The sequence below is a fragment of the Mesoplodon mirus genome, assembly GCF_964341445.2.
Source record: "Mesoplodon mirus genome assembly, chromosome: 15".
Classification (NCBI taxonomy): domain Eukaryota; kingdom Metazoa; phylum Chordata; class Mammalia; order Artiodactyla; family Ziphiidae; genus Mesoplodon; species Mesoplodon mirus.
In genome coordinates this window covers 3,527,816-3,538,281 of record NC_138991.1, presented here as the reverse complement: position 1 = coordinate 3,538,281, position 10,466 = coordinate 3,527,816, and the positions used below count along the sequence as shown (strand labels likewise).

The 10,466-nt window shown below is 48.3% G+C and overlaps 2 protein-coding genes across 3 annotated transcripts; one reads left to right on the top strand and one right to left on the bottom strand.

The window, feature by feature from the left end:
* Positions 1-421: 421 nt before the first annotated feature.
* Positions 422-4,051, bottom strand: PPP1R3D (protein phosphatase 1 regulatory subunit 3D). The gene has a single exon (XM_082643961.1). The coding sequence runs from the start codon at positions 3,929-3,931 to the stop codon at positions 3,032-3,034; it is 900 nt and encodes a 299-aa protein (XP_082500087.1). The 5' UTR covers positions 3,932-4,051; the 3' UTR covers positions 422-3,031.
* Positions 4,052-4,068: 17 nt separating this feature from the next.
* Positions 4,069-9,715, top strand: FAM217B (family with sequence similarity 217 member B). Of its 2 annotated transcripts, none has more exons than XM_082643959.1 (4): positions 4,069-4,521; positions 6,050-6,178; positions 6,296-6,381; positions 7,773-9,715. In XM_082643959.1, the coding sequence occupies exons 1-4, from the start codon at positions 4,186-4,188 to the stop codon at positions 8,926-8,928; spliced, it is 1,707 nt and encodes a 568-aa protein (XP_082500085.1). In that variant the 5' UTR covers positions 4,069-4,185; the 3' UTR covers positions 8,929-9,715. The 2 variants fall into 2 exon arrangements, with proteins under 2 accessions (XP_082500085.1, XP_082500086.1); XM_082643960.1 differs by having other exon boundaries at positions 4,406-4,521; positions 6,050-6,161.
* Positions 9,716-10,466: the final 751 nt, after the last annotated feature.

Genomic DNA, 10,466 nt, shown 5'->3' with positions numbered 1-10,466 from the left:
GACTATCGCATGGAAGAAAAAAATCATTTTACTTAACCTTATTTGAATTGTTTTTAAATAGGTTTTTAGAATATGATGTCAGGTGGAAAATCTTATCACTCATAATCCAAATGGGCTTTCAATTAAATTTAACAAGCTCTTACTGGGTACATCTTATCACATGGCAGAGAGAGGTTGGGCTTTGGCGTGGGTTTGAATGCTAGCTTTGCTACTTACCAGCTGTAGGGCTCTAGGTGAGCTCCTTAAACCTCCCCGAGCTTCATTCATTTCAGCTGAGAAAATGGGGAAATTATCTACCAGGTAGCGCAATTTTCAGAATTAAGTGAAATCAAATACATACAGCACCTAACATTTTAGGCAAGCCAATAAGAGAGGACACAGTAAGTGTTAGTTTCCTTGCCCTGTGTTCCAAGCTTTGTAATTGAGTGCCAGTCACGATCGGGGTGCTGGGGGGGAAGGCAGATACACACTAATTATTCCACATACAGGCTTCAGTAAGCACTAAGGAAGTACAGTAACTGTCCCATCCATTATGTCCCACTAGAGCTTTCTTCACATGTCATACTGACCTGGCATAAAAGGGTGTATTTCAGTTTCTCAAAGACATACAGAACTGTGCTACTGAAGTTGAGGTGCCATCATACAATGCATTTACTTACTTATCTAGCCAAGATCCTAAATGTGACAGCATTTTAGGAATGTTAAGACTTATATGTGAAATGACAGTCAGCATGCTTCTAAAGCCTTGTTTCACAGTAATCAGACCACAAGAAAAACACACTTCAACTAACCACGTGTGCACATATACTTTAATATTTAGGCTTAGGTGAAGACACCTTAAATGGCAGGTATTAAAATATGTTTAGGAAGACAACCCAAAAATTGCACAATCCACAACAAAATTTGAACATCTAGGCCACATAACTGTGTTTTCAGGCCTGAAAATCTCCTTAAGCTGTTCCAAAGCTTCTTTATTAACTAGACAGGTATATTTAAGCTTTAAATTTTTTTAAACGTTGATCTTTTTTCAAAGGCACATGGAGATTCTCTTAATATTAAAGATATAACATTTACTTCATATTCCGTGACCAGAACCTTTTTGGTAAGTGACCTTCATATGGACTATAAGATTCTCTACATGCCTTTACATAGCAATACATTTGCCAGCTCTAGCTCATACCTGAATGCTGTGGACAACTGCCTTGCACGCTGGGCTGGAACCCAGGGCATAGCAGCTGAGGCCCTCACAGGCTTGCTGAACTAACTAGACAGTTTGTCAAATAGCAGGAAATGCAACCAGGCTTCTCTCCCCCTTGCATGTCAATGGCGTACACAGTGCTAACAGCCAACTATTGTTCAATTTAGTCACAATATTTTAAATCAAAGTTCCATATTCTTAGATCAGAGGGTACCAAAGAAAGCCATCCCTGTTGATGGAATTTTAAAAACAACACAGTTGCAATCATAAAAAAGAACTTGGTTAAAAGGCAAAACGTGTCCTTTACATACTTATTTAACAAATGGCAACAAGCATTCAAAAATTTAGAGTCAGTGCATTGGTGACAGCTATCACAAAATTGATTACATTGGTTTCAGCTGTCTCAGAAAGCAGCTTCCCAAGTTGGAGACCGTGTCCATCTTAGCAGGGTTTTCACACCTCAGTGCTAGCACCTGCCGTCAGACCACCACTCAGCACCAAAAACAATCGCCAGCTCCTCACTGAGGTTTTAAGTTCTTGTGGCACTCTGTAGGGGACAATGGCCTTGACTTCTTTGTTGGAGATTAAAAAAAACAACAACAGCATTTAACATTTTACAATTGGGAAACAAGTCCAGACGAGGTTATAAACTTTTCTATCTGAAGGCACAAAGAACAGAGTTGGCAGGTAGCTGACAGAACCAGGCATAAATAAATACAGCTTAAAACACTTAAAAAGTATAAATATTTGTGTATTGTTTTTCCTCCAGTCTGGCTGTTGCTGAAAACACCTGCTAGTTCCACCTGGTAACATGATTTCTGAATGATGACTGCTGGAACCTTTGATGCTTAAGAAGACATAAAGAGAGTCACCTTAATTCATCAAAAAGGTCATCGCAAAGGGCATCGTTGCCCGAAATTCCATAGAGTTGCCTGAAAACTGAAATAAGGCAGAATTTCTTTAAATATTTAGGTAGTTCAAATCTAAACAGAATGGCCTGATAAAGTGCAGATACATAATTATCAAACATGTACAAGAATAATACATGACGTGCGAACAGAGACTGCAGAAAGGGCTGGCTCTTTTGCTAGTTAAAAGTTTTAAGCATTTTCTTCCTTCGCAATTGCTGATGCAGGAGACACACAGCCTAACCGGGCAGCCTGAACTCCCAGGAATGGTTGTAAGATGACCAGATGAGGCATAAATTTCTTGCCTATTAATAGTTTCCCGGCTGTTAGAAGCCTACAGACATTGGCAAGCAAATGTGATCATAGGTTTTTCTTGTCCCAGGGCAGGAATGCCACAAGGGACCATAATGGGGGTCACACTGTACATTCTGTTTACAATGGGCATAAACACACAAAATGACTTTTTTCTTTTTTAGCTTATTAAATCCAGAATGTTCCGAAGAAGGCATCCACTAAGGGTAAAAAGTCCCAACGTCACAATGATGATAAATAACAGCTATATTCACAGAGACCCCATCAGGACACACGCAAAAGCCACAGGCTTTCCCAGCGGGAGGATGCAGGCCTTTCCAAAACCACCTGCCTGGGCCTTCTTCAGAGGGGCCAACGCACCCATGCGTCTACCCACCTAGCACCCCGCCCCAGCATAGGACACAGCTCGGCCTTCTGGCCCCTGAGGTTACTTTTTAGACCAAGTGACAAAGACGATGCAAGCAGAAGACAGGACGGGCCATACCAGCACACCTTACAGTGGGAAGTGAGGCCAGACGACCTCAGTTAGGGGATGGGGTGTGAGGAGGGGCCACTGCCCAGATGCGAGAGCCCAGCCAGGAAGTGAGCGCGGGTGCGGCCTGCGCGCGGAGGCTCAGATGAAGTGAATCCAGCTCTCCTCGCACTCCCCGCGCGGCATGTGCAGCGCATGGTTGCGGCACGTGAGGCTGTAGTCGCGGCCGTCGTTGTTGTCCCAGTACTCGGCGCCGGCCACGCGGTAGCGCAGCGCGAAGTGCACGCGGGAGCCGAGCGCCAGCAGGAAGGGCGGCACCGGGAAGCCGAAGGCGAAGACGTCCTCGGCGCCCTCGGTGTCCGCCGGCCCGCGCCACCGCGCCACCACCTCGTGCGCGCTACGCCAGTCCGAGAACGTGTAGCGCACCGCCACCTGCTTCTCGAAGGCCAGGTTGTGCACGCGCGCCGTACCGCTGATGCCCAGGTCTGAGCAGGTGACGCGTTCCAGACACACGAGCTGCCGCCCCAGGCGCTCGCCGAAGTCAGGGGCCTCGACGGGCGGCGGGAAGTCGGGCACCAGGCACTGCAGGGTGAACTCCAGGTCCTGGCTGCTGCAGCACAGGTCCGAGTTGATGGAGAGCCGCGACAGCACGTGCAGCGGCACGGACGGGTCGTCGCCCGCGTTGAACACCTTGACCTGCGCCAGCTCCAGGCCCAGAGCGTCGGCGAAGCGCACACGGTTCTGCCGGCTGCAGCCCGGCCGGCACGCAGCGCCCGGCGCGCCTGCGCCCTTATGGCGGCGCTCGGGCGAGCTGGGCAGCGAGCGCGCCCGCCGCAGGATGATGGGCCGCAGGCAGGGGTCGCAGCCGGACGGCGCGGGCGGCGGCGGCGGCGCGCTGCCCGGGCTCCCGGGGGGCCTGCAGGGTCGCGACTCCCGGGCCACGCCGCCGTCCAGGTCCGAGAGGCAGCTGAGGCTCCGCGGGGCGGGCTTCCGGAAACCGGCGGCAGCGGGGAGGACCGCGGAGCCTGGGCCTCTGGACATGGCCCGGCCGGCCGTCGGGCGATGGGGAGGTGGAACCGAGGGGCGGCCTTCCGACCCTGCGTCCGCTCCCTCGGTGTCCCCGGACGTGCTCAGCAGCCCCTGGGGAGGGTCCGCCGGAACCTCTGCCTGCAGGGGATCCAGTGGGCCGGCTGCGCCCTCCCCTCGACAGCCACTTCGCCCCTCGAATCCTCGCCGGGGTTTTTCGCTTTGGGCAGCGAAAAAAAAAAAAAAAAAGAGCTGATTTCAAGCAAGAGATGAGTGCTTGCTCCCGTGAAAGCTTTTCGGGGCCACCGCGGAGCGCGGGGTGGCGCCGGCCTTCTGCTTCCTCCCGGGTGCCTGGGGGAAGGCGGTGTCCGCCCAGCAGCCGCTCCCACCCCCAGGCCCTGGCGTTACTTACACTGCTGCAACTCGTCGGTGCAACTTCCCGGCGAGCCTCCGCCCCGCCCCTCGTGACGCGGCCCGCGCGCGGACTCCCGCGGCCCGAGCGCCGCCGCCGCGCCTGCAGCAGCGCGCCGCAGTCCAGCCTCCCGCCCCGGTCCGGGAAGGAAGGCCGGCGGCCGCGTCACGTGTCCTCGGCAATCGCGAAACAGGTCTGATCAACCTCTGTCCGCGTCTGCCTGGCCCGCCCGCCGATCGATCATAGATCCGCGTCTGCACAAACGGAGGACCAGGAACGTGCATGCTGCTGGTCCTCGGATTTCTGGGTTAATGGGGGCGGGGGAGGCGTGCAAAGCCCGGCCTTTCCAGGAGCTCGTCCCCAGGCTGATTTTAAGCCTCGAGGCTAGCCAGCTCTTTGGACGTTTGCACTGCAGCCTGGACCCTAGGCCAGACCGAGGGAGCCTCGCTGCGTAGAAGAGAAGCGTCCTATCCCCACGGCACCCACAATGCTTTGCCGCCCGGGACCGTCCCCGGGGATGGGGAGCGGGCAGCGTGGCAGCGGCTGCGGCTGTCTCGTGGCGCCGCGCCAGAGAGGAAGATGTGGGAGCAACAGTTCATACGCAGGGGTGACGTATGCGGTTGCCCTTAAGCAAGCAGCCTCTGGCGCTTGGGACGGATTTCTGGAGCCAGAATCTCAGACTTTTAGCTTTGTTCCGATGGGAGCCAGAACCCTCAGGGAAACCGGAGCTTGTTTTCTGCGTCCTTAGGGACCCTGCAGGCTGTCATCTCTTTCTAATTTGGTGCAGAAAACGGCACAGCCTAGGGTGTAAAGCTTGCCAGGTGAAGGGGAGAAGATGGGAGTGCACCAGGCTAATTGGAGGAGGGTTGGTAAAGAACGTTTTCTACGCCCAAAATGAATCAAGCCGTTGATTATGGTATAATTCATTCATTGTGAGGGCCCGCGTGTGTTTTGTATTCCCATCGTATGTACACTGACCAAAATGGCACACGTGCTTCTTTTGAAAAATAATACAGCAAAGTTTTAGGAAGGAAATAAAAATCTTCTATAATCCCACCTCTTCCATTTTTCAGAGGCAGGGGATATTATGGAAGAAAGAAATACGTATTCACGTTCAAATGGGGCACTTTTAGTAGCCCACTCAAAATAAGAGGAGAAAAGCAACCTTGGGTGGTACAAATCATCAAAATGTCACAAAGAGATAACATCGTGTGATGTGTATGAAGATACTGATAACCTTTTCGTGGATTGATGTGATAGTGAAGGCAGGAGACTTGAAAGGGAGCCTCCACAGTAGAGTTTAAGCTCCACAGGAGCAGGGCGTGTGTGTAATCCTGCCGTTTTCTAGGCACTCCTGTAAGTATTTGTTGAAAGAACGAACGAATGAATGAATGAATGGACATGGGAACTTTGGAGCAACACCCGACCTTAATTAGCCCCACAAATTTCCACAGCATGTTATTTCCAAGGGGATTTTGTGTGTGTGTATGTGTGGATATGGGGAGAGAGAGAGAGGGAATCCATTTGTAGTAGTGTGATCTTGTATCTGATATCCACTGTGAAAAACAAATAAGATTAAACCGTAAATAGAAGGCAATATCCTTCCACCAGTTTTTCTATACAATTTGAATATTTAAGAACAAACAAGTGAAAACCAACACAATACTGGTGATAGGACCGTTTGCAGTCAGCACTTACCGACACTGTTCTGTTGCTTCTAGTTCCGGTGGGAAGGAGTCCTTTCCAAATATAAGAGGAATAAAGAAGTTACTTCCCCTGCTGCCACCATCTCCCAACAGACTGAGCAAGAATATTTCGAGCGCTACAGCAAAGGTGATGTAAACTTTGAAGTAAAATCTTTAGATTTGTTGGTTTTTTTTCCTGTTTGTTTCTTGTGTGTGTGTGTGTGTGTGTGTGTGTGTGTGTGTGTGTTCAGGGTATTTATTAACTACGTGTCTGTTTTTTAGACAGTCCATCAAACCCTAGATGATGATCAGCCGTGTGACTTTTTCAAGAAAGGGAATAGGGTGAATAAATCTTCTCAGAAAAGCAGGTAAATAGTTTTTCATGTAATTGCTTTATCTTGCAAAAGGCACGTTATCTCAGTTCTCCAGATTGATATGTGTGGTTGGGAAAAAATATGTCTGTTGATAGGAAATATATACTTATATTTCTTGTCTGGCAGAAATGATTTTAAACATTACTAGTTGGTAAAAATTCCAGAGGTCACAATTCTTGCACTGTTAGCAGAATCCACAATTTGGGGTAAAATCCCTTAATCATCTATGTTAGTTTCCTTTTGTATAAAAAGGATACTGATAACTTTTATGGATGCACACAGACAGCTAGAGGTAAATGAAAGTTTTAACAATATTGGCTATGAGTTCTAAATAATGGCAATTCCTTTATCCATCTCGTCAACATTTATTGAGCATGTGTTATGCTACTGGCAATGATTTAACCTCCAACGTGTTTATTTATTAAGAAGTGACACATTTTCAAATAATTGCTTAGTGTGGTGGAAACACAGACAAATGTAAACCAGACAAATGAACCTCTGAGGTTTCCACAAAGCATGTTTACCACCCACTTTTTTTAACCCCGCCAGACTGATGTTGCTGAGAAGTATTATTCCTCTTGGCAAAATGCTACGTTCTTGGTAAATAAGTCAAAAAGAAAGTATTTTCACCTCTGAGATGAGACCCTGCCTCAGAATAAGTTAGAGGAAGACTCAGCTGCCGTGCTCGTAATGCACACGGTATTCACAATGTCTGCCTCCCCGCCATTCAAAGGACTGCATGAAACCTATGTTTTAAATTCATAGTGTGTTAAAAGTATCATTTTATTCCTATTCCTCTAAACAGTTTTCCTGAGTGTGTTTTCTATTTGAAAACACTTTGATAAGCTTTTGGTTTAAGGTGTAGGTTGTATATGCTACACTTTTCCTTAAGATTTTTGTCAGCTCAGAATTACCACCAATCAGTGATTAAGTTCTGTAAAACTTGTATTTTACATCCTGTTTACATTTAATTGAAAATAGGTACATAAAAGAAAGCTGTGGATTTTACTTGTTCACGTTATTAAACACTGCTCATCACTAAGAAAACAGACTGAGCGTCCTATGAGAGATGTTTTCCAAACTAATGTTTAAAATGATAATATAAGCACTTTATGAAATGTTAGTGTTTTTCTTAAAAGCTAATGTTTGATGTAAAATAGAATCCATGCATTTACTCTGGCACCTGCACCATGATGTTTCCTAAGTAGAGTATCAAGTGGAAAATTGCCCTGTAACTTGTTCTGTGAGTTTAGGGGCCTCAAATTTTCTAATGCCTCGCGATAGCTGAAACATACCACTAGGGGATTCTTCTGGTTCCTTTGTTCAGTCATCGGCTAGCCAGTTTCTGTCAGATGGACTAAGAATTGCAGGTTTATTTCTCGCAGCAATATGAATGCAGGCCCCTCTTGGAATAAAGTACAGCGTCCAAAGAATTCAAGAAAAAGGCAGAGTAAATCCCAAGTCCCCCATATCTCGTCCCAGCTGAAAAGCAGTCTCGGAGAATGTGTCCCCCAACCAACTGGGGATAAACTGAAGGAAAGCATTTCCCCGGAAGGAAACCCCAAAAGGAGTCCCCTTGGCTACAGGTGTCGGGGGTCCTCAGGGAACAAGTTGTTTCTGGACTTTCAGACGATGAAAATTATCAAAGAAGATGCTGAGGAGGACAGTGCCAGTGATCTCTCTGATTCAGAAAGAATCCCCGTCCCCCCTTCTCCCCTCACGCCTCCAGATCTTCACCTTCGAGCCGAAGAGATTGACGCGGTTCGCTTCGATCTGCACCCAGGGCAGGGTCCCACCCAGCCCGAATACTGTTACCCTGACTTCCTCCCGGCCCCGTGTAACTCCTGGGACCTGAGGGACATGGCTGTGCTCCTGCACTCTGAGCGCAGGACAGAGGCTGTGCCCAGAACCGGGGGGCTGCTGGGGAAGTACATTGACAGGCTTGTCCAGCTCGAGTGGCTGCAGATCCAGACTGTCCAGTGTGAGAAAGGAAAGGGGGCCAAAGCGAGGCCTCCCACTGCCCCTGGGACCTCGGGGGCTCTGAAGAGCCCCGGGAGAAGCAAGTTGATTGCCCACGCTCTGTCCAGGCCTCAGCAGGAAGGGCCTCCGAAGTCAGGCCCTTCACGAAAGAAAGACGTGCACCGCGAAGAAGTCCATCCGTCCTATTACACGTGTGAGGCTTCCACCAAACCCCTCGATGTGCTGAGTGGCAGCAGACTGTGTTCTCAGAAGCAAACCCTGGACGTGCAGACAGAGGAGAAGAAAAAGAAATCCAACAAGAGCTCCAAGCTGCAGCACTGGGATCTATCCTGCGGGGACAGTGGCGACCCTAAGATCGAGAGCAGCGTGAACCTTCGCTTTCCCAGGCAGCCAGCGGTGATCGGGGACTCCACGGACACCTACAAGGCCTCCAGAGCGCCAGCACATGCAAGTCTTAAGAAAAAGGGAAATGCAAATAATTGTGCTCGAGCCACTGTATCCAGCGAGAAAAAGCTCAAAACAAATGGAGTAAAACAAAACACACACAAATTCAAATCATAACTGAGATGATGAATTGCAAGGACCTGCAGGTGCCTCAATATTAGAGCTCTTCCAAAAGCTACAATACTGTGAATTTTAAGAGACTTTGGGATTACTGCCACTGAAGAGGTTGACCAGTTCTTTAGTCCATGCCACGCCCACCCAAGCCACAACAGGGTCGTTTCCAAAGAAGGGTGTCTTTCAGTAACCATATTTTGCGTTGACAGTCTTAGGCAAATGAGAGCCCTTCAGATGAAAATTAACCAAGATCTGTGCCATATAAAGAAATAAAACGACAGCTCTCCAAGGGAAGAGTGGACTAAACTTCTGAAACCTCAGCCAGGCCACGTACAGCGTAGGTAAACTAGTGCGTACTGCTTCAAACGGTGTAGCATCCTGAATGTCTGGAATAGGGCTCTCTGCATCCTCATCCTAAACTATTCAAGCAGAAGGTCCGGGCATCTCACTCCTGGGGAAGCTTCGGCTCTTCCTCGAGTTACGGAGCAGCTATTATGAGCAAAGTCATTTATCACTAAGCTGCCTGCTCCTTCCAGACAGTGGAATCTAGTGCTTTCAAACACTTTCCCTGATACGGGTTTAAAAAAAAAACAAGGCCGGGCTTCCCTGGTGGCACAGTGGTTGAGAGTCCGCCTGCCTATGCAGGGGACACGGGTTTGTGCCCCGGTCCGGGAAGATCCCACATGCCGCAGAGCTGCTGGGCCCGTGAGCCATGGCCGCTGAGCCTGCGCGTCCGGAGCCTGTGCTCCGCAACGGGAGAGGCCACAACAGTGAGAGGCCCGCGTACCGCAAAAAAAAAAAAAAGGCCTTTTCAATTTAGAGGTGGTGGCAAAGTCCATTTCTGTATTCTCTAAGCTGAAGTTAAAATAGCGTGCAGGCTTCGTCCCAGTGGACGTCGGTGGGCCTAAGCACGGTTGTTAGCACGTGATGGGAGGAAGAATGAAACAGTTGGCACCAGACTCCCCGGCGTGTGTGGCTTCTCTGAAGAGGTGCCGTGGGAAAAATCATCAGAATGATGATCTGTCTTCATTTGCAAGAGCAGGACTTTATAATCTTGCTGGGAGCAGGGGGTGGGAGGGCGGACCATGGATAAAGTTACTGAATGTCTTAACCTCCTCACCTGGCCCCGCGGCTTCCTGACTCCCCTAAATGCTTCTTATTTAACTGCTGTTAAGTCACATCTACTTGTCCCTATGGTTGTGCTGAGAGATTTCTCTTGATATTATGGTGAATATCTGTAGAACCTTTGCTTGACTACTTCTTGATATACAGTATGTTTTAATGACTGTAGCTGATTTTATCCCTTCAAACGATTATTCTATTTGTTTTTTTACCTATATGTTTCTGTTTTCTCACCTTTGGGACAAATGAAAAACTTGGCACTTTTCATCTGAAAATATTTACTAACTTGCAGACTTTTCACCCAGTAACTCAGTGTCATCCAAGGCACTGTTTAAGTTAACATAAAGACAAGATGCATTTATAAATAATTAAAATAGGCCAAAGTTGAATATTAAGTTGCCATTTTAAAATCTGATTTT

What these genes read in the sequence shown, in the direction of transcription:
- PPP1R3D (XM_082643961.1), bottom strand. Translation starts at nt 3,931, where the DNA reads ATGTCCAGAGGCCCAGGCTCCGCGGTCCTCCCCGCTGCCGCCGGTTTC.
- FAM217B (XM_082643959.1), top strand. Translation starts at nt 4,186, where the DNA reads ATGAGTGCTTGCTCCCGTGAAAGCTTTTCGGGGCCACCGCGGAGCGCG. An exon ending in CCTCGGCAATCGCGAAACAG is followed by an intron (nt 4,522 to 6,049) that starts GTCTGATCAACC and finishes TGTTGCTTCTAG; the next exon opens with TTCCGGTGGGAAGGAGTCCT. An exon ending in AAGGTGATGTAAACTTTGAA is followed by an intron (nt 6,179 to 6,295) that starts GTAAAATCTTTA and finishes TCTGTTTTTTAG; the next exon opens with ACAGTCCATCAAACCCTAGA.